The sequence below is a fragment of the Anguilla anguilla genome, chromosome 18, assembly GCF_013347855.1.
Source record: "Anguilla anguilla isolate fAngAng1 chromosome 18, fAngAng1.pri, whole genome shotgun sequence".
Taxonomy (NCBI): Eukaryota; Metazoa; Chordata; class Actinopteri; order Anguilliformes; family Anguillidae; genus Anguilla; species Anguilla anguilla.
The window spans coordinates 15,071,201-15,095,599 of record NC_049218.1 but is presented as its reverse complement, the minus strand read 5'-3'; the positions used below and the strand labels follow the sequence as shown (position 1 = coordinate 15,095,599).

General features: G+C 38.4%; 1 protein-coding gene across 4 annotated transcripts in view; it reads left to right on the top strand.

Moving 5' to 3' along the window:
• Positions 1-3,820: 3,820 nt before the first annotated feature.
• The window catches only part of hpse2 (heparanase 2), a 101,255-nt gene continuing 80,676 nt past the window's right edge, over positions 3,821-24,399 (top strand). For 3 of the 4 annotated variants that reach the window (XM_035400902.1, XM_035400901.1, XM_035400899.1), the window contains exons 1-3: positions 3,821-4,222; positions 10,790-10,944; positions 15,751-15,912. In XM_035400902.1, the coding sequence (XP_035256793.1) occupies positions 3,957-4,222; positions 10,790-10,944; positions 15,751-15,912 (583 nt within the window). In that variant the 5' untranslated portion in view covers positions 3,821-3,956. Of the gene's footprint in view, positions 4,223-5,139; positions 5,407-10,789; positions 10,945-15,750; positions 15,913-24,399 lie in introns of those variants that run through there. The other variant, XM_035400903.1, reaches the window with a different exon arrangement.

The following is a 24,399-nucleotide window of genomic DNA, read 5'->3' as shown; positions in this document are numbered from 1 at the left end:
GATAGCTCGTGAACGGAGCGTCCGGACACAAACAGGGCATAATTAAAATGATTACTATTAATATTAGTCCATAGATTCAATCTAACCGCACTGCAGCAAACACTTTGATTTATGCGAAAAATTTTCCGTTACTTTACGGTAAATGTGCAAGAATACATAATTGAATCCAGTCGCAAAACTCAATTGCAACCTGTCAAAATGGATGGGACTGAAACTGATCGATATTTGACAGCGAAACAGTAAAACAAATGTGTTGTCCTCAACTAGACACGGAGTTGTGTGTTAATATGTGTTGCGAAGTAGTTTTTAACGATAAAAAACGACACGTTATGTTATGTGTTTTAACGCATCTGTTTTGATAGAATTTTTTGTGTATTGTTATTAACATCTTTAGTTTTCACCAGAAGTTCCATTCGAAATATTGGTCAAAACAAACACCGAATTGCTTTGTTCAGTACGCGACAATTGCTTCTATTTAACCGGTCAGGCCCAGCTGTGCCCACTAATGAGCACAAGGCTAAAAATAACGAGTACATATTTTGGGGGAATGTATAATGCAGACTTCTCGAAATATTTCCTCATTCTTTACGTGCCCAGAGAAAATCAGACTTTCAGTCACTTTCCACAACCAGCACCTACAAATCGTGGATTATAGTGCGGTTATGATTATTTGTAATTTTTTGCAATCAATTATTTGTTGCGCAACGTATGCCGTGACAAATCCAGTGCGACTAAAAATGCATAAACCGAAAGAACAAAAAAGTGACTGAAGTTGCATTTTTTTATGCCTTAAATTTGGGAACTGAATGATTCAAATAGCCTAGGCTACACAATTTTGTTTAGGCTCGCTGCACGAGAACATTAAAGATTCAATTAAACCGAGGGGAATTGAATCCAATATGCAAATAAGAAAGTATTTTGTGTTATTAAAGATTTCTGACAAGTTAAAACTCCATTATTTTTACATTTTGGTTTCGTTGTATTAAGAGCATTTTTAGATAGCTCTGATTTCAAACTGGTTTCCTGTCACCTTTGTAGGCAAAGAACACAAGCTACGATTAGTGCTTTATAAGGTCTTCCTCTGGGAGATAAAATCCCACGTTTTGCGACATCCATGGTTTTCGGTCTCTTAAAATCTGGAAAGGTTAAAAAAAGATTTATACCTGTGTTATTTATTTATATATTTATTTTTAAGACGGGTTTTTAGTCGTCAAACCTAAAATCAGGGTTCATATCACCATATTAACACTGTTATATGCCTCATATTTGTACATAAAAAACATTTTAGTGCGATTTAAAACGTTGATTTTTCAACGTTATTAAAACGTATTACGGCTATATCACAACAGCTGTTTTGGCTCATATTATCCCGTATTAGCAGTCAAAAAGAAGAAAAAAAAACAGTTTTTAGTTACAGGCGAATCGATTTAACATTAGACGTGTGGAGCCCAATAAGCTACACTGGTGTGCTGGCCATGTTGGTTATTTGTATAAAATACACAGCTAATAGCCTAATATTCGGTTAAACAGGTAGGCCTAATTCGCCAAAGTGAAAAACCAACACTAGATCGTTTTGTGTATCACAAGTAGGCTAATTTTAAGTCGTCCAAACAATACATAAATAAATAAATAAATAAATAAATAAATAAATAAATAAATAAATAAATAAATAAAAGACCGTCCGTGTCATTTGGCCATTGCTGTGATTTGTTAAATGAACTCTGTACTTTGCAATGAGAATATGAGTAACATATTTAGGTCGTTACTTCACAATATAGGATAGGCCTATATTACAAGTTATTAAAGTTTTTTTGCGAAGGACTACTGCATTGTTGAAGTATCTGCTGTAATTATGCTAACATGCAGGCTAGTCTTGTCTTGGTATCCCTCCTGTTTGCGTGTGATTACATCACCAGTCATGGCCTCATTTTGCTCAAGTAAAAATTTCCGGAACCAGCCATTTAAAAGATTGCAATGCAACCTTTGATTTAATGGCAAATTCTCCAAATTAAACCCCTCCTAAACCACGACGTTTACATAAATAGGCCTATGACTAATAAATGAAGATTACGACTGGGGCTTGAGGTCGTCTTCAGCAACATCAACATGATAACCATCACAGCCTATTTATTTAGGCTATTTGATATATATCTTTCTATAATAGAAAGTCGAGGCATATCGAACATGTATAGGATTTTAAATGGAGTATAGAATGTTGTAGCCTATGATTTTACAAGCCAACAGTAGAACTTTTTTTTATAAAGATATGCGCATGGAAGAGTACGCTACAAGTATAATGTGAAAGTATCTTGGAGGGCATTTGCAAAAAATGCAGCTCTCTATAAAGCTCAATTGCTAAAATAGTATATATCGCCAACAACGCGGCTATATAAGGTAAATGAATTGAGACACCCGTGTGGTGAGTTAGACTACCTTTGAAAACAGTTGGTAATTATGTAGCATACATTTTAACAATTATCAAAACAGGGTGAACTCCCACCATGAATAATTTTTTCATTGTTTCAAACAGAAAGTTGGAGATTGTCTCCTATGTCATATGCTAGTTTGCAGACATATAAGCCACATATCTGTATTTGCGAATGCATTGAATTATTGTAGTTGTTTTCTTTCTTTAAAAACATGCTCCATGGAATGCCGGTTCACTCGGTATGGCCTTGATCACAAGTCACAATTCTACTGGACTGATGAGGACTAGTTTGTTTCAACTGGCTTATATTGCAGGCTACACTCGAACGTTTTATTGCCGCGTGTTTCCAGTGTGACAGATTTACAAAAGATAATAACTTTGAACCATAAGCGTCGTATGGTTTCTTCGGTTAAATATTTGTGCTTTTCCCAGTACACTTTCATGAAATAGACTGATCACTAACAGGATGCATTCACAACGTAGGCCAGTTGCTATTTTTTGACGCGCGTGGGTTGGCCAATATGCAATTTTTTGACGGTTGGTCTACTGTCAGATATTTGTAGTCTACAACCCCAAATTATGTTCTGCTTACAAACTACTGTGCCTGCGATTCTGTTACTACCAGTGGACCATTGTGGAGTTGTAGTCTATTTCAAACGACACATTACCAGGTTATAACGAGTCTTCAAATGATTTATGAAATTGTCTAATCGCACAGCTAATTTTTTATACATTCGTATTAGCGTCGTTTAGTTTTAGTTAAGTTACACTATTGAGCTCGTCATCGACTGAAAGATGTACATTCATAACATTTTTTTAAAGTTATGTTATAAAGTGTTGAGTGTAGCCTAGTAGGCTAGGTCAATATATCACAGTTTGTTTTAAGTGTAAGCATGTAGCCTAACCAGCCATCTTTAAAAGTTAGACAGTATTGGTCATTTACGTTGAATGGTTGAATGACTAGTCTATTGTCCAAGTCAAGAACTGAGCTGGAATAAACAGGTGATATTTAGGAGAGGTGTTAATTTCAAGCAAGAAGAGACAGGAGAGACTCTAGCCTCTTTTGAACTGGTTCATTTAGCGCTGTCAGAATGTCGTAAAACACTACGGCCTGGGCAGGGCTGGAAACCTGATCATTAAGCTGCGCAATGCGCATTTATCCTGACTCCCCGTACATGAGTAATGGTTGTCCTGATCATACAATCTTTCTCCTCCAAATCCCCCAGGGTAAAATGTGAGCCACCTTACCTTTAAGAACAAGCGCTGTTTCTCCGAGAGGGGCGGTGCTCGGTCTGCACTGCTCCTGGCACCAGCAAACTAGAGGCTGGCCCGGGGCGTGAGTTTCCCTCACCAACTCCAAAACTCTAGGGGGGGGGGGGAAAGGGAGAAAAACAGAAAGGAAGATATAAACAGATATCCTCGCTCACGGAGAGGGACATTCGGACTTAAGGTAGCTTTTTTCTCACTTTTTTTTTCTAAAGCCACACAGCAGGGTATCGGTCTCAGAGCTCCGCCCGGTGTTCAGTAGATGAAGATGCCGCAACGCTACCTCTTCCCCATCTTCGGCTCTTCTTTGTGGTTGGCATCCATTGCGTTGATGGTGCAGCCCTTGATATCTACAGCTGCTACCTACAGGAGACCTACGTCTGGAGGGAAAAGACGGGGCTTTATGGAAAGAACACTAATTCTTCTAGATGTGAACACTCGGAGTCCAGTTAAGATTTTGAATGAAAACTTCCTTTCCTTACAGTTGGATCCTTCTATCATTAAAGACGGATGGCTGGACTTTCTAAGGTATTTAGCCTTAATCGATCTTTCCTTCACGCTTCGCAAATATGTTTTTCTGCTAATATTTTATGCTGCTGATATTATCGGATTTGGTTTTTAATAACAGAAATGCAATGCTTATGAAGGATTTAAGATGGGATTGAACAAAGCATGAAGAAAGTTGGACATTAAACATTTTCGAGAATGCTGAATCGAATGGTTTAAACATGTTGGTTTAAAATAATAAAAATAGACAAACCAAACAGTTTTTTAAATTTATTTCGCTTCTGCCTGAAATGTGATAAAATTGCCGAGTAGGCCCGAAATTGTCCTTGGGGGACATTTTAAAATGTGTCCTTATATATCAGATTTCCGTTTTAAACTGACTGAAGGTTGCTGCTATGATGATATACGTTTCCTATGCGGTAGCCTATTTTAAAATCCTATTTTTCACTGACGTGTTGACGATAGAATTTTATTTTATCGCCATGTGACATTTAAAAATTTTATAGCCTACAGTCCTTGCTTATGGACACGTCCTAGCAAATATTTAATAAATGCTAACAACATTAGGACATTCCGTGAGTACATTTATAGTAGGCTGTTTTGCCACATCGTAATGCCTTGGCAATAATAATACTGATAATACATGGAATATAGAAACCACGGGGTTTGGGACGAATGGGTGGAGGAGCAAAGGCTACTTTTACTACCATTAAGTTCCTTCTGAAGTCCCTGTGACATTAGCTTTGCATTTAGGGATGGAACGAAAGCTCCAACATTGCTACAACTGGGAGACGCAGCTTGGAGGAGGGGGCATGACCTTTGAACTTCAATATCGTTTGCGATAATTACTTTGATTGTTTATTCGATAGGTCATTTTCAAAGTGATGAAAACGATTATGAGCGGTTAAGGTTAGAGAAAGGAAATTTGGTGTGAATGATGGAAAAACCATGTAAATCACGACCTGGAAGTGAATAGATTCAAACTTGATACAAGCAAAGTCTTCATTGCAATGCTGTTGAGATTCTTTCATATAATCGACAAAATGCGTACTTTGGTCGTTCATAAATTACCTAAATCAATCCAGCCTCCAGAGACTTCCAATCGGTTTACGCTAATAAAGTTTTTTTTTTCTAATGAAACGTGCAGGCAAAAGCGAGATATTGTTGATTACACGACGCAAATGTTCAGTTAAACGCCACTTTTGGTGAGTAAATAGTGCTCCGTTTTATGTAAATGTTGCCAGTTTAACAACGTGTATGCACGTTCCCTTCCTAGTACCAGGCGCAGTACAGTGCGTTGCGACATGGTCTTCGGAGAATTTTTTCCCTTATTTGTACCCAGAATATAGCGGAAGATCGCAGCCTCTTAGTGCTAAGCGTTTGGCACGGTTGTTAGTGACATACTCTGACATTTTTTGTTTTCTCTCTGCACAGCTATTGTAGTTCACATTGTTTATTTCTAACCATGATGCCTGATGGCTTTGTTTTTCTTGAATAAATATAAATGGTCGCTATACCTACGTTCAGTGCACTCACGCTGTATTTACACATTCTGTAAACGCAATATGTTATTTTGTTCACTCAAACAAAAGCATTATCTATAAAGCCTTTAAATGCTTTATGGTTCCTGCCATTTATGCCGACACACTTGCTTCCCGTGCGAAAAATAATGGTTACAATTGAGTAAAATCTGGATACAAATGGAGTATCCTGCGTACAAGGGAAAATGACATTTCGGCGGTGGCAGTCTTAGATTTCGGCCTACATTTTTAGAAAGAAGTTTTGTTACTTCTTAACGAGCTAAGTAGGAAGTGAATCTACCAATGAGTTTATTTAGCTTTTTAATTAACTGTATAATAATGGTAACATACCCTCATCTCTTATATTGTTTATTTTTTCTATTTGGGCCTATATCGACCCAAATAGAAGAAATAATTAGGCCTACTTTTCACGCTGTTTTAACAAATTAAATAACTCGATATCCCTGACTAAAATCATTAGGCAGGATAAGCTATTAATACGTGTGATTTATTACACAATCATAAGATATATGAATTAGCTTCTTATTCGCTTGTATTTATATACTACATTTTTAAATTGCACTCCCAATCACTATCAATAGCCTATAATAGATTTTTTAGCTTTCCACAACGATACAAACTTGTAGACTATAACTATGACTATTTTATTTCCATAAAATAAAAATATTTTCCATTGTATAGGCTTAAAGATTTGAAACACAGATGACCCCATATCAGCACAACTATTTAATGCTAGCGTCCAGTTTGACATTTTGATCAATCCTGTGCAACAAGCCCTTTTTGAGGGCCGTAACGGCCGTACAGAAAATGGAAAATAAAAAATATTTTTTTTTGAATACTGACTAACCGATACCCCAGTGATCTGCAGAAAAATACCTTTACACCGAGTCTGACTTAGTTGCATTTTTAAGATTGCCACTCAAATATACAGTTTCGTCGAAAGTGGTATAGGCGTTGTTGCGGTTCCACAGCGAGTCTGGTGAGCATACCACTACATATAGCCCCTCGAGTCCTCTTCTTATACTGATACACCTGTTTTCACAAATAGGCTACACGCTACATGGTCGTGAACTGAATGGTTTTTTTTTTTCATTTGTACTCGCATTATTTTTAGTGTACTTACAATTCTGAAACCTCAAACTAAATGCAATATATTTATGCAATGCTGCACCGCGTTCGTATGGTTTTACAGATTCTACTGAACGAAACGACATGATTTTCAATCTAAAAAAGCTTCATAAATTAAGGTTATTGTCCTTTACTAATTAATGAGAACCTCTTAGTGTAAACTCGATTTTTATATTTTTCCTGCTTTTGTGAATCACGGCTGACCTTGAAATGTGACCTGCAGAGGGAGTAATCCAAACGTCAGTGTTTTTTCTTCACACAAAGGTCACGCGGACATCCTATGTCCAGCATGCACTGCAGATAATCTTTAACAAAATTGCGGGGTTGGTGCGGGTATAAATTCTGAAATTTGCACATCTCATTCTCATAATGTGAAGCAGTTTACGTAGACTGTTTTTCACTCGAACAGATTGTGAGTTTGTAAATTCTCACGTTGTGAGCAATATCAACGAGAATGTTGAATAATTTTTTTTGATTTGTTGAATGACAGGCCTGGCAACACATTTGTATACTTTGCATGGCATTTCAGTATTAATGTAAGTAGAAAAGCTTTTGAATATTAGTCAGTTTTTTTATTTAAAATTTAAGTTGCTGCAAAGGTGGGAACTGTAGTTTACAGGAAAGATCTTAGCATATTTTATCGTGTGATAAGAATTGTATGTGGTATTAATTGTATGAACAGTGATGTAAAATATAGGCGATGTGAACAATCCAACTTATTTAGACACATATTAACATGTTTCAGGAGAACAGGGCAAATGGATCCTGCATATGATTACATGTACATACACTTTTATTCCTCAAATAAATATTTTTAAAAGCCATGTACATAACACAGAAAATACAGTACTCACTTTATGCCCTTATTCAAAATGAAGGAGAACGTGCATTAGTCAGATTGAATCTGAGTCTTGAAGTTGCTCATTGCACAGAGAAAGAGCCATGAGCATTGAGTGACCACTGAGTGGGATTCAGTATTACAAAAGAGTCTCCATCTCCAAATGCAGGCAAACAGGCTATTGAACACTTAAATAAAAGTATGTTTAACCCAAGAGCTGTTCAATTGGCAATGCTGTTTCATAAGGCTTGCTCTTGTTGAGGCAAATGGATTGGCAAATTGAATCTTTGTTTTTCTTCCAGGCCAAAAGTGTTGTGGCCATTAATACATTGTTCAAACTAATGCTGGAATTGTATGAGAGGGAAGTAAAACATATGTTTTAGTGGAAATGTTGTCCCCTCTGCAGTTTAACGGTAGTACATGGGCATTTAAAATGGTTTTATTGATATGTACATCAAGACGGGTGCGTATTATCATGGCTACACAGGTCCATTAAGCTTGAAAGAATATTTTTCGAAATTGATTCCATATTGTTTAGTGGGCTGTCATGCAGATAGAAAGTAACGTTTCTTCACAATACAAAGTATTCTTCGGTCATCCACTACAAGTGTTCGAATTACCCCGAAGCTTTTGGGGGTGCCCACCCTCCCACTGCCAAAAATGACGACTCGGACACAATAGGCTGTTACACGGATATTTACTGCAAAATTGCTTCAACCAGTCGGGTACGAGGATTATGTGAATGAATCACGCCGTCAGAGCAAATATGCCTGTTGATGAACAATAAATAATCTGCGCGGGTTATAACTTCTGTTATATGTATATGGAAAGCACTTTGAACTGCATTCACTTGTATGAAAGGAACTATATAAATGAAGTTTGACTGATTGATTGGTAACGTTAAATCATCAGAGCGAGCCATGCTACAATCCAACCACTGCACAACGAGCAATGCCAATGTCATCGCTCGCCTCTAGGCTAGTCTCAAAGTAGCCTCTTTTCCTTATTGGCACCTTCCCAGGTTTCGACGAATCTGAAAGACGATGGCCTGTCTAGAGCCATTACCTCGCTAAAGGTTTTCGGTTGAAATTCCAATAGAGGTCCATTAGTGTCCAAAAACAGAAGTGCGCTCGAACTCTGCTCCCATAAACGGTTTAGGGTCTTGCTATCACTGTCACTGAGCGCAGAGAAACCTCTTTCACACTTAGCAGAGCTGGGTAGAAAGGTTTTAGCGGACACCTCACGGTTTGTGTCACCCACTGCGCCGCTGTTAGCGGTGGATGCAACAGGTCTTCGTCGATTTCATGATGAGATACAGAGCGAGATGGACTGGGGGACTGCTGGGAGGTGGTAACGGGGAGAAGAGTTGCAGCGAGTTCTAGGCCTACTGGCTATACCGCCAGTTTCATTGACATTCCCGCTAACGCTAGCTTGGCTGTCATTTACTAACCTCACTTGTTAACGCGATCTGCTCATGGTGGTTTTCTCGTCGTTATTTTTCTTTGACCTTTTCGTAAAACACAATTTTGTTAGATTAATTTGCTCTCGTTGCGACATTGTCATCAGTTTTGCTCGACTTGAATCTTTTGCTCGTCGCACACAGCTGAATTGTAACATTAGGCTCAGCTGTCATTTGATCGTGGAAACGCGAAATAAGTGCGATCCGATAATTGAATCGACTAATAAAACAGTCCCTTTAGTGGTGTAGCTGAACATTACACCCACTGTGCTGACAGTCTGCATTTTAACCTCATATTCATAGTTATATTTAAAATCCAATGTCCTGGAGTACAGAGCCAAAACAACAAAATTGTGCCTCTGTCCCAATACTTTTGCATGCGTCCTTGCGTCTTTGTGTAAGTTTCTGTATCCAGTGAGCTCCATAATATTTAGGACAAAGACAAAACAATTTTTTTCTTCATTTGGCTCTGTACTCCACAATTCTTTATTTATAATCAAACAGTTCACATGTGGTTAAGCTGCACGTCCTCAGGTTTTATTTAAGGGCATTTAAAAATATAAATTAATAATATTAATGATATGTAAAAGGTAGTTGATAAGTTTAGGACTCTGTTGCATATCATTCGCATACAATGACTGCTAGAAGTCTGTGACCCATAGACATCACAATGTACTGAGTATATTCTCTGGTGATGCTCAGCCAGAGCTGTACTGCAGCCATGTTCAGCTCCTTCTTGTTTTGGTGGTTAGCTGCCTTAAGTCTTCTTTGCAGCGTATGAACCGCATGTTCAGTTGGATTCAGTTCAGTTGAATGACTTGGCCAGTCAAGAATTTTTCCAGTTTTTGGTTTTGAAAAACTTTGTTGCTTTAACAATGTATGGGATTATTGTGTTGCTGTAGGATGAGGCGCCGTCCAATGAGTTTGGAGGCATTTGCTTGAACTTGAGCAGATAAGTTGTTTCTCTAGACTTCAGATTTCATTCTGCTGCTGCCATCAGCAGTTACATCATCAATGAAGACGGGGGTGCTGGACATACAAACCCAAATCATAACACCGCAACCACGTTTCGCAGTTGGGGGGAGGGCATCCTTGGCTGTTCCTTTTGGCCTACACACTTTGCTCTTGCCATCACTCTGATACATGTGAATGTGTATGTATACATTCAATGTGACTAAAGTGCAGATTCTCAGCTTCTACTATTTATGAATGTGTGTGTGTATATATATATATATATATATCTCAACAAAGACACTCTGAGTAACTTCACTTAAATGGAATAACCTGTAGATATATATATATATATATGTGTGTGTATATGTATGTATGTATTCTAAAGTATTTTTGGTTTTCTGTTTTGCTCTGCTGATTTATGTATATGTGTTGAAGAATGCTATCACAATGATTGTGGAGGATTTTTTATTCCACCGAGGACCAGGTGTTGAACACTTCAACATGTTATGCTTTGGGCTGTGCAATTTGTTCATGTTTTAAACAACAACAAAAATAATATATATATATGTGTGTGTGCATGTGTATATATATATATATATTCATTCTCCTGAGACCAGCCAGACATATTCTGCCATTGCCCTGAGCTTCTCTTTTCCTTTTCCCTTCAGCTCCAAACGCCTGGTGACACTTGCTCGTGGACTCTCACCAGCCTACCTGAGATTTGGAAGCAAGAGAACAGATTTTCTTCAGTTCCACAACCTAAAGAATTTGGCTAAATTCAGAGGACCAGGCCCAGACTACTACCTGAAGAATTATGAGGATGGTGAGGAATGCTTTCTTCGTATATCACAGATTGTTTTAGGATTGACAGTCCGGGACATCCGATATGTCATCCAAAAATGGAGGCATCCTTTATGGGCAGCACTTTGCCAGTTATTTAACATTTGGGTGAAAAAAACACTTTTTAAAAATTTAATTGACTGAGCCCCTCCATTCTACAAAAGTGAATTGGCTTAACCCTAAACATTAAGTAAATAATAAACCGATATCCAAATATGTAGGAATCCAAATCAGTCACTCTCGTATTGATCAAACTTTTCAGTACACTCAGGGTCTGTGCAAACTTTTGATCTCTTTCCAGGGGGAACTGTGTTACCTCCTGAATATTGTCTTGATTTGCAGTGTCATCAAAGGTCAGATCAGTCCCTGCAGCCTCCTTACACAGATGAAGCACTTGTATCGTGAGTTAGGCTTGCAGTCAGGTAGCGCTCGGTGGACCTTTCTCTGCAAACCTTGTAACTCTATCCAGTTAATTATGAGGCTGGGACCTGTTACGTCGATTGAGATAGGCAGTGGGCTTCCAGTTACATTACAGTCAGAGTTTGTTGGAGCATTGCCTCTCAAATAACACATGTGAATGGGTTACGTCGAGCGTGATTGGGCCTGTACTTGGATTATAATTTGTTTTTCTCTGTCTCCTGAGCTGCTGGATGTGTTTTCTCAACATTTATTTCTCTGTATTCGTGTTTAAAGCTCGTTACATTATTTATTGTCTCTCCCATTTTATGTTTCTCACTCAATTTGGCATGTCTGCTTGTAACAATAGGCAAGTGTCATCACTGCAGCAGTTTGAGAGGGTGCACATTTATTTATCTTTTTCTGTGAGGCACTGTAGGCGGCATACGTTGTACAGAAGGTGCTATACAAGTAACGTTCTTATGTCAGTACATTGTGTTTCCACTTTGCCTTCTATCAGCTGAGCAATTTATTGTAGCCAATTTGCATTGTCCCATTGCTCTTCTTATACAATTACAAGGATGCAGTTCACTGCTGCCACTGCCTTTGTTAATTCTGGAGAGCACATGCAAACATGTGCTGTTCTCTGAAATATGTGGTGCCAAGTTGCTGCATCTTTGCACTCTGCAGTTCAATTGAATTACAGAATTGCATTGATTCTGAGGAGCGCACGTCACATGCAGCTTGTGCCTACAGTAGGCGATTAACCAGAAGGGTTTGCGGGTGCGCGATGAGACATGGGGTGCGTTTCGTTATACACATTTCCTCGATTCCATTCCTAAGTCTTTTCCTTGCTTCGTTTCCTTGCCTCCTCCGATGGGTGCGGCTAGGAGCAAGGAAATGATGCAAGGAGACCCATTTGACCTTCCATACTAGGAAAGGTGACAAGGAAAGGAGAAAAATAAGCGGTTGGATTCACCCCTGGATTGACATCCCTTCCTTCCCTACAGCAGCTTCTGGCCACAGCTGGCACTGGCTTAGTCCAGAGCTGATAGTGTAGAGAACATTGCCTTTTTTAAGGGGAAATGCCTCTACTAATTGTAGAATAGTGAGGACAGATAATTAAAATGTGTCTGTTTTAACGATCCTCATCAAGTAGGCACCAAGTAATGCAGAAATATAAATGTTTATTACCTCATGCGGTGATCAAATGGTGCAGTATAATCAGTCTCATAATTAATCGGTCTCATAAAATTATTAAATCATGATTACGAATTTCAATGTTAAATAATGTAACACACAAGTTCTTTGAGGTGGTAGGCTCAAGCATTTATCCAAATAAATTAGACCCACAACAAGGTTTAATAATAAAATGTATTAAACAAACATTACTAAACTAAAATCATTAAAGGCTAAATAAGAGAGGTTATGGAAAGGGTGACTAGAGTGTTGCGTGTGTGTCTAGTTGTGCGTGTGTGTGTTCACCAGTACTCGTGGTGCAGGAGAGAACAAAGGCTCCTCTGAGGGAGCGAAATAAGATTCTCATTTTAGCATGTGGTGCGAAATATGGCCTGGAAACCAGAGGAATAACAAGTACAAAGGGCTTCTGAAGTTTGCTACATCTAGCTAATACAAGACCATATATTGAATGAGTAGATATTAGTGCATGAGAGATCGCATGCACATATTTCAGTTAAAAGGAAGGCGGACTGTAAGCTAATGTTAGTAATGCAGTATATACATTAGCTATGTGGGCTAGCAGTTGTAGCCAACTAAGTGATATGCTCTAAACACAACATTAAATACAATAGATAACATACTTCAGGAAAAATAAAGAATAAACGGAAATTTCTTAAGCTAATGCCTGGATGTTTGTCAGTCTTATTTCTGGAGCGCAGATGGGTCTGCAATTGGTCGCATGGCTTGTTTATCCAAGGAAACTCTGACTTGGGCACCGTCTCTGGATCTCCATTGCGCTGTCTTTAAAAAAGCCAGTCTCCATCCTGTTTTTTTTGTTTGTTTTTTTGCTGATTCTTCTATCCTTTTGGGAAGCCTGGAAGCTGTGCTAAATGTGGGTTATGGGTGCATTGCTATGTTGCAGAATCATAGGAACATGTAAAGTTAATAAATATACTGATCCTGTGTGGGTGCATTTCCTTTAGCTTACTTGCAGGATAACACGTTTACTTAGTTAGAACTGCTGGCTGTGGCTATAACTCGAGAGCGATGGTGAATCTGTACATGTGTTCCTTTACAGACAGGCTTTTACTCTCTTTAGGCCTGTGCCTTTAGAGACCATGCCTTGTGCACATCCCTCCTGTTGAGCAGCAAAGAGAAACAAAAAATAGAGAAGTGTGGGCTCAGGAGAGGACAGGAGGTGCTGCACCCAGTCACCATGCGATCAATCTTTCTTGCTGTGATGTCAGACTGACCAGTTCATCCAAAATGGTGCCCAGTCCTTATACCTTAATAGGAAGGGCCACCAAGAAGCCCAGAGTTGGTACTGGCTAACAGCAGTTATCCTGTTAACTGGAAGCCTCCCTCTCTGGGCAACAGTGTGACCAATCGCCCCGCAGCACTCCTAACCACAGTCACAGAAACGCATACACCCAAATAAAATCCACCGAATCAAGTCTCAAGAGCATGTCACTCTCCCTAGAATGTGTAGTTCTACAGTACAGGATTTCTGCAACAAATAAGATATTTTATCTGTTCTGGTTTTTCAGGGGAAAATATTTACCTTCTTTGGATGTTTTTTTTAAGGGAACATTCACCACTCTTCACCACACACATACAATCTGTATGTTGTTACTTTTGTTTTTGTGGTGGTACTCTAGCCAAAAATAACTTGGTTTGTTTTTGTAAGTTACAAATTGTACCATTCTAAAATTCTGTCATGATTCCACATTTTTCAAATCCCATCAAATGTTACACCAACACCTCAAACATCATGGGCAATGGCAGTGGAACTTGAGGTATGGGAAAGATAGGAACATCGTATTGACATGGAAATTTGTTCAGTTTACTGAGGAACTGAAGAACCTGCATTTGTCTGGATAATTGATTTTGAAATAATAGAGGTAATGGAAAGTAGCCAAGTAGCCTGATGTACATACGCCTTTTAATTTATTGTACATATAAAACTTCTTCAAGGTCTTCCAACCTACATCAACTGTGCTGTCTTGTCAAGCTTGGTTTTACACATGTCACATACTGGGTTATTGTAATATCTGCAGATAATAAAAAAATGTATTTATGTTTTTAGGTGATCTTTTTCCTTTATTTTTGTGTATTGATATTCAGACAAGACTAACATCATTGCCACAGGTACTACATTCAAGTACTGTGGTTTTCCAGTTCAGATGCCATGCCTGATATTCCATGAAGATCTCATTAGAATATTTTGCATGGAGGATTCTTAAATTCTCTGTTCTGTTTCATATGTACATAGGCTTATAATTAAGGATGGGCATGGTTTACTGTGTAAATGGGCATGATTCTGCATCTGTTTTTGACAGACCAAATGCAACATAACTTCTGGAAATAAAAAGGTAATTATTCACAATATATTATTGTATTTTAATGCATTATACATAGTGAGCTTCATAATGTTCGGGACAAATTTTTTTTTTTTGATTTGGCTCTGTACTCCAGAAATTTAGATTTTCAATCAGACAAATTAACATGTGGTTAAAGTGAATTTATTCAACGGTGTTTTTATACACTTTGTTTTCACCATGTTGAAATTACAGCACTTTGTATACATAGCCATAGAATGAGTGAATATAAACCTTTTTTTTTAATTATTGTTTTAATTACAATTAAGAAATTGTGATGATTATTGTATTTTTGGGGGGAATCAACATTTGAAGGTAATCATATTGCCCCAAAACTATTTAATTAATGAAAATCTATTGTCTATGCACCTGTATTTGTCATTGCACCACTAGTAGCCTACTTTAACTGATGTGCAACTGATTTAAAACCAAAGCCAATAACTATTTTAAGACTTCAGTAACTTGACATGATTGTTTTCATCTCAAACTTTTGATTTGAACAAAATGGAAATTAACATGCACGTGTGCTCTCACGTACTCGGAGTACCACTGCATGAATCTAGCTGGGGGGTTTGAGAAGAATTCTTTTTCAGTTGTAAGCCTATTATCTTATTGTGAATTGCTTTAGTGAATTAATTTACCTAACTTAATTCACTAAAGCGATAGTTCTTTTAAAAATTAATTTTATCACAATTAATTTCTGTGATTAGTGAACTTGTTTTGAATAAAGTTGAGAAACTGAAAAGCTGACTGTTCATAAATGGACTTTTCAGAGTCTTTGGGCTAATCGCTGTGCAGGTAAACCAAAACCTAATATCACCTTGTTGCTACTACAGATATTGTGAGGAGCGACATTGCCTTGGACAAGCAGAAGGGCTGCAAGCTGGCCAACCACCCAGAGATGATGCTGGAGCTTCAGAGAGAGAAAGCAGCCCAGATGCAACTGGTCCTCCTCAAGGAACAGCTCTCTAACATCTACAGCAACATTACAATAACAGGTAGGAGATCACACACACATGCAGTGCGCACCGTTCTGCACTCCAAACCAGCAGTGCCTTTAGAAGGGTCATCCATTTCCAGTGGTTTACTTGTTATTAATGACACTAATTATTATAGGGGAGCTCAACCCAACAATCATAATTTATTTAATTCTATATATCACCCTAAAACACTTAGTGTGCTTTATTTTATTTCACTGCGCCAAAACCAAGTCTTTCTTTAGTATCTGCAAAAGGCCACATTAAGTGATGTCATTGGGATATAACTCATCTTCTTATCAATTAAGCGGTGTTTTGTGAATACTGTGAATTGTGACAATTCTGTTGTTTCTTTTACATTTTTCACAATCACAATAGTTAGGACATAACTGAACATTTGGATTAATATTTTAATTTTATGTGAATTTCAGCATACAATGGGGGAATGCAGAGGCATTATACCCAACCAACATCATTGTTTGGGCGTGGCTCTATATGTTGCGCAAAAGGCTGTTCCAGTATTTAACTGAATTCTGCCCCTCTGACTGCACACACATTCCTCACATAATTATAAACCTTGGCCAGTAATGGCATGCTTTTTGTAATAATGTGCATAATTTTACATGGTGAGGCTATAGCCATGATTATAGGCTATTGGCAATTTAGGGAAGCAAAGGTGCAATTGGCCAAGTTTAAGGTATACTGCAGCTTAAACCATGTTGGAGATGGGTAATATTACAGCATTACACTGTGGAAACCATGTAAATTTAATGGAGCAAAATAGCTGAATTTACCTCACAAACAACCATCTTGCTAACTACTAACTACAAGTTATTTGCAATTGGGCCCCTGAGCTGCCTGTAAAGACAGGAAGCATGTAATTATTTAAATGAACCTAAACCATCGGTACACTTATTTTGTGTCACTTGAATATCCTAGTAATGGTTACGACTAATGTAATAAACCTGTAATGTATGACGTGTATGACCATTATTTGGGGTGGGCCTGTGCTTTTCATTTTGGCAGGGGGGGGTTAAACTTACATGACACCTTATAAATGGGGTGAATAATTATTTATAAAGTGAGGACCAACATGTTAATGTTAATATTTGGCTGGAATTCCCTTGTAAGTAATAATTAGCTGGAGGTTAAAACACACAAGGCTCCTCTTGTTGAAGTGGTTCGTTCAAATGGCTGAGAGTGCTTAATGGCATCATTTGCTGGGTTTGCTTGTAGCAAAAGGCTGTTCCAGTGTATGCTCCTAGCCTAAATTGTGTTCTGCCCTTTGCATCACTGTCATGGGTTTGGCTGATGCAGGGCAGGTTGTGGACATTTGCCTGTTTAGTTAGGCAGCAGTGTCTGAGCAATTGTTGTAAACCATATCCCATTCAAAAGACTAATGTAATTTACAGAGAATGTTGGCCTGGGGCCTCCGATAAATCTAGCAAGTGGCTTCTTAACAGTTGAGCAAGACGGACTCTGAAGTATACTGTGAATGGCTTTGTCAGAATGTCATTTTTCTGAGGCTGTCTTGTTGCAGAGTCTAACCTCCACACAGTGGAGCTGGAAAAATTTGGCTAATTCAAAAAAGAGCTTTCACCCATAGTGGTGTTCATTTGAAGTTGAATTCGTTTCTCTTTCTTATACATTGCAGTTGATTTTATCAAATAATAAATAAAATTTAAAAAAAATTTTAATCATGAAGGATGTGAAAGCGGTGTTTCTTTGTACTTTCTTTTGAGGGCAGTCAAGGTGAGCGAGACTGCCTGGTCTGAAACGCTGGGAATTGGTTCAAATAAAACAGTGTAGAGGAAAGGTGACATTAAACAGCAATGCTAGCTGTTAATGATTTGTAAAAATGTGATTTTCTAAAGCCACCCACATGCCATTTTTGAATATGCATGATGCACACAGTAGATAGTGTGCGACTGTGTTGTAACATTTATCTGGAGCCAATTAATGTTCCCAGGGATGTGTGTAGGAGTGCACTTATCAGCTCCCCATTCTGGGCTGGCTGTTTTTGGCCAAACCAGTACATCAGGGCATCAATAAGATGCACCAGAGATATTCCTTCAAGTGCAGCAGGGTCCATTTTTCATTTATGTATTTATTTATTTATTCATTTATTTGTTCTGTAACTATTACACCTATGCTCTCCTTGTGCTGAAGGTAGCCAGTTCTGAGCCATGACAGTCTTTAAGGATCAATAGAATGCAAAATATGAAAAGATTATAATCTCACGCACATTTATCTTTTTCCTTTGGTTCTGAAAGTATTGAGTCGGAGCAGTTGTTTCTAATAAAGTATGGACAATATATCTCTCAGCTGAAGCTCTCTGCTGAAACACTATGGCAAGCAGTGATATTGAGCTTATGCCATATCACTTTGGCCTATTCTTCGGCAGCATGTTATGCTTGGCTACATAGGCTGTGTTGAGGGGAGCTAAGTTCAGGTGGCGCCAAATGCTGTCATTACTGATATGCCTAATTGGAACTGCCAGAGTGTGGTGTTTGCCTCCCTGCATAGTCTGAGAACCGAACGGCCCTCTGAGGAACACAGGCAGAGAGTAAACTGTATGATCTGAGAGCTCTCCAATCTCATCTTGTTTGTCAGTGACTGTAGTGTTACTCATATTTTGGTGCATGAGGAAACATTGCAGGAGGAAACAAGTTTTGGTTGATTACTGCCTTGACCATTTTGGTTACTCATGTGCCTAACATTTGAGTTGGTCTGACCATTTAATTGGAAACATGGCTGTCAGTCATAGCAACTTTTTTTTCTCGCCTTGAAGTTCTTGCTACCACCATATTGAGATTGTGTGAGAAAAGTCGCCCTTATTGAAATACGGTGCCAGGAAATTGTAGTCCCAAAAGAGACAGCCATTACAATTAGTGCAAACTAGATTCTGGTCATCTACCTTATTTTATACAGACAAGAAAACTACTCAAATGAACATTAAACTTCATTAAATGTACAATGGCAAAAAACTACAGACTCTGAAACAAAAAAGCAATCACTAATCAGTTTTCACCACCACACTGTCATTTGTCAACAAGTATCACTTTGAGTTTCTTGGGACATTAAGCTAGTAGAGTGGTGCCGCCCAGGATGAGAGAGGTTACGTGGGGGGAAGACATGGCAGAGATGTCCAGAATCTCAGTCTTTGCCAGGTTGAGGTGGTCATTCTTCATCTAGCTCAAATGCCTTAAATAGTCTTTTTGTGCCCTGTGTTTTTTATTAATAGATGAAAGTGAATCATATGGAATCATACGGCCTAGAGAGGTGAGACTGCAACTACCTTTGTTGAATTATGATCTGGAAAACTGCTTCAGATATGGAAATGAATAAGGCTTAGGAGTGACTTCACCAGAAAATGAAAGTGCTTTGGTCCTGGATCTCAGTTTTGACAAGATGATATTGAGCCAATTCAAGACTGCAATATGTTTTATTTTTTTGCTTTACTTGCAATTTTTGGGTTGTCAATGGACCGCAAAAAAAAAAAAACTTTTTTAAAGAAACCATGAAATCAGTACAGTGTCTGGAAAACAATGTTATCTACACTGTAACACATTTGGTGGGAAAAAAAATTGGTTGTTCCGGTAAAATCTGCTGTTTTTGAGCAGGTGCCATTGTTTTATTCTCGTAACATAAACAGCTTGCATAGTTCAAATCAGATGACTCAGTACTGGGGCCAGCCATCTGATTTACTATGGAAAGCCTTCACAGAATGCATTTTCATAGAGCAGCAAGAACCCCTTGTATTTATTTTTAAGTTCCCATGCAAGTTACACGGAACCATTTAATTGATTATGAAAACACTGGAATGTGATTCAAAAACAAAACCAAGGTATTTATTTTGCAACTGCTTAGTGAGGAGCAATTTATTTGGAAATATATCGAGGAAAATTTCACATTGAAGCAAACCCTGACTCAACTAGCCAACCATTGCCTTTAGCATGGTGAAGTAAAAACTTTGCATACAGTTTAAATACAGTCCATCTTAAATACATTGCAGTTAGGACACAACTGCAGTGCCTCACTCAGGATTCATACCTCCAAACTTCTGCAAAAAATTGTTACAGCAGCAGAACGATTCCATGCACATGGGCCTAGTGATGGACCTGACGTTCCCCAGAGAAATCGGGCCACCCCTGTTTGACTATTGGCAGGTGGGGAGAACAGATTCATAACATTGGCCTTTACTCTTTTCTCGTCACCACAGACTCCCTTCTGAGCTCAGCTCATTAGAACGGTCTGCAGAAATCGGTCTTTAAATGTTGATCAGTCATGGTCGGGCCTGCCTTTATCTTGCTACGGTTTTGCCTATATTCCCGAAGGGCTGTGGCTGGTCACTGTGCAAGAACTATGGATGCCATAACCTCCAACTGTGGATAAGCTTTAACCACTTCATTGGCTCTTATTGACCTTGATTTTTATTGATCGTGGGTGTTGAATCTGAGTTTTTCTATTTTTCTTCTTTTGTTTTAACAGATGGATAATGAAAATGATTTGTGTGATTTGCTAAATTGAAGCTGACATTGAATTTTACTTGACCTGCTGCAAAGGAAAGAACAGCCGTATAGCTTTTGTCCTTTAGTTGAGCCTCCTCCAGATCTGTTTTTGTCTGAGGCCTGGAATGAGAGTCCCAAACTTGAGGGATTGGCACATCGTGATCACAGGCCATTTCACTTCTCGTACTCCTTATTCCATCTCTCTTTTCATCTTTCTGACTAACTCTATCTCTGTCTCTCCCTCCTCCCTGCCCTTGAGAGTTGATTCTCTGTTGTTCTGTCTCTCTCCCTCCTTCTCCAAACCCTTGAGAGAATCCATACCAGGGGTTGGCCAGGTCCAAGGACTTATTTTATAGCTTTAACCTTCAAATTCTGCATTGCAGAAATGAATTTTAGGGATGTTTATAATAAGCAGTTTCCTGTCTATTCCAGAGTTCAAAAGGCAAATCAAAGGAAATTGTCCAGAGAGAGGAGCTTAGTTTTAGTCATGGTGACCTTTGGACCTTCATTTTAAACAGCAGTAACATGTTTGCATTCTCAGATTTTGCATGATCATTCAAGCTTTTTTCAAGTGAAAGCTGCTGTGAAGATAGTAGTTGTGCCAGGGGTTGTGCAGAAACGCCACCACGTTTATCACATGGGGGAATCAAGCTGTCCACCCTGTAGACTTCCTGTCAGCCTTAAATGCTTGTAGTTTTGTTAAATTTCTCCAGATGCTTGACAAAAAAAGATCTTGACCATTTCCATACTGTATGGGGGCTTTTCAGAGGCTATTTGGCCATCTATATTTAAATTGCGCTGAAGGAAGCTACATTTGATTTAAGCTGGTCAGGGTAATTTCTGTATTTTTTTCTAGCATGTTAAACATGTGATCCCCAATAAAATACAGGTTCCAAAAATATGTTCTGCCATAAATGTTAAAACTGGTAGCAGTCAAGGTTCAGTACAATTGAAATGGGAAGTTAGTCGTACTTGTAAATTGATAAGGAAAGTTTCCACATTACATTTGCTGCTTCAGTAGATTCAATCCAAAGAACATTTTGTGTTGTGATGTGCGATCAAAACATGTGTGCTTTTTTCAACTCTAGCTTGCCCGGTGTAGAGATGTAGTATTACTCAACTGATAAATGTGAGTTTCAAGCAGATGTTGTTTTGTCCAAAGAGAAACATGAGAAGATATATTTTAAAATATTTGAGAGGCATTTAGTAGTTGAAGAGTCAGTATCTCTTGCAGTAAATTATGCTACATAATCACATTTTCCACTGTTTTTACTGCCTACGCACGCACACACACACACAAGAATTTCTAAACAGATTCTTGAGAAAGGGTAATGATTCAACTTCCATAGTAATTATGTTTTCCTTCATTTAATGCTTTGATTAGAAACATTTCAGTTGAAGCTCAGACGTGTCACAGCTCAGTGCTCTCAGTGGTTGTGCGGCTAAAGTGTCAAGGTGAACAAACCATGTATTGCATGACAGGCTTACAGAAATGTGAACCAGTGAAAACAGGCTATTCTCTTTCCATTTTTAAAACCTTATGCACTGCTGTATTCTGTAATTAAAATTTAAAAACCTTATTTTGAAATTGCAACTATCTGTTTTTCCTGTCTGATGCAGTGATGCATAAAAGAAAGTACACTTTCAGTTCCATGGTTTTACATATTGGGATGTAACTCACCTCATCTAGTCCCCACCAAGTCCTAACAATGAATAAAACCTCGAAATAGCACAACTTATTTTACTTTGTCATTATTTAGACAACCAAAAATAAGCCAACATGCAGAAGCCTGTAAGTTCACCCCCTGATTCAGTAGCTTGTAGGACCCCCTTCAGCAGTAATGACCTGCAGTAATCGTTTTCTTTGTGAGTTTATCACATCAGAGGAATTCTGGCACACTCCTCATTATAAATCTGATTCCGCTCATTGATGCTTGAGGGCATTTGTTTACGCACAGGTCTCTTAAGTTTCCACCACAACATCTCAATGGGGTTGGGGTCTGGGCATTGATTTTGGGCATTCCAAAACCCTGATTCTTTTCTCTTTTTTTGTCATTCTGTTGATTTACTGCTGGGCTTTGGATCATTGTCCTGTTGCATGACCCACTTGCAGCCAAGCTTTAGCTGTTGGACAGATGGTCTCACATTTTCCTCTAGAATACACAGGTATGGAGTATTCATGGTGGACTCAATGTTTGTGAGGCGTTCAGGTCCTGTGGCTGTAAAACAGCCCCAAATTATCACTTCTCCACCACCATGCTTGAAGGTTTGCATGAGGTTCCTGCCGTGTTATGCGGTGCTTGGTTTTTGTCAAACGTGGCATTGTGTATTGAACTCCATTTGGGTCTTGCCTGTCCAGAGAACAGTGTTCCGGAAACATTGTGCTTCATTGAGTTGCAATTCTGCAGAGCTAAGCAGTGCTGCAATATTCTTTTTAAGGGAAGCGGTTTCTTTGTTGATATACTTTTTCACGCTTGGCTTCTGCATCTTGACTCGTTTTTGGATGAGTAAATATAACAAAGTAAAATGTGTGTGTTATGAGTCACATGAGGGTGGATTTATCTGTCAGGACTTGGTGGGACTAGATGAGTTAGTTATGTTCTATTATGTAAAACCATAGAATTGAAAGAGGACTTACTTCCTTTTTCACATCACTGTATATTCCCAATGCTGTGCTTTGGAGATTAATCATTGGGCTGAATTTAGCATGCTAAAAATGTGTGACTCAAACAGACTATACTTATCACATGAAGGCAGGTATCTTTGCTTGTCTGTGACCAATAAGTTGCAACCCTAGGGGTCAGTAATTCAATGAAAACTCATTTTCAGTATCAGTAGCCTCTTAGTTCCAACATTTTATCTCAATAAGGCGGGCAAGATGACCTGATGACCTAATGGCACCCGTTTAATCTGGAATGGTTTGTTTTGGTTTGATTGAAATGTGTGTGTGATTTACACAAACCAGTTGTTGATCTCAGTCAAAGGAATCTGCTGAATTGGTTGGACCACAGTGAAACAAAATCAGGGGAATTCAGTATTCATGTGTGATCATATCTCAGCTCTAGTTGCGCTTCTGCTAAAGGGCGTTCTTTACATGATCAGGGTGTCAGTGCTGTTGAGGGCAATGTGTTTAAATCAATAATAATTTTGATTCTTTTTTTTTTTTTTTTTAACAGTGGTGCAGTTATTTTGAAATCATAAAAAGCTATGCCTTGTGCTATCAGCAGATCAACAAAGCACTAGATCCAATAATGTCTAAATTGAATTTAGCCCCTAAATGCTTCAGTGAAAATCCATTTAATGGCTATTTCCTGTAATTTATCCCTGTTGAGTAGAAAATGTGTGCAAACACAAACAAAACAAGAATGGAAGGAGCAAGTGGATTGTGGCCACCAGTCTTTCCAAAACAAGCACTTTGGGACGTGGAAAAGGGAATTGTAGAGTTTTAATCTTTTGGATACTGCTTGTATGCCCCTGAAAAGCTTGGAAATAATTAATATGCGATCAGCACAAAGAACTTGAAATTGGAAACACTTAAAGACAATTCATTCTGAAACACTAACAGTCTTTTAACAAAAACTGTACCATTTGATCAGGCTCTGCAATAAGAGGTCTTCACTCAATTTGTAAAATAACATGTAAAATGACCTTCAACACTGATCACAAAGTACAGTGACGAGTCTGTTAAAGTTAGCTCGCCAATTCGGTGCTGCATAATAGCATGTTTTGTTTTTAAGAAGGTTATCTTGTCAGCTTCTTTTTTACCGTGTTACCTTAATTTGAGCATTGAATGTGGGATTGATATATTTCAAACTTGACAGTTAATAAATGGATTGCCAGTATCAGCATTATGGTTTTGGCTTAGTCGTCTAGGTATCAATATCTCTGTCTTGTTTAAACTAGTGTAGCTAGCTTGCTCTCTTACTTGCACAGAACAAGCTTGTACCCATCTAATTCTACAAAGATTAACTGTGCATGGATGAATAAGAATAGGGTG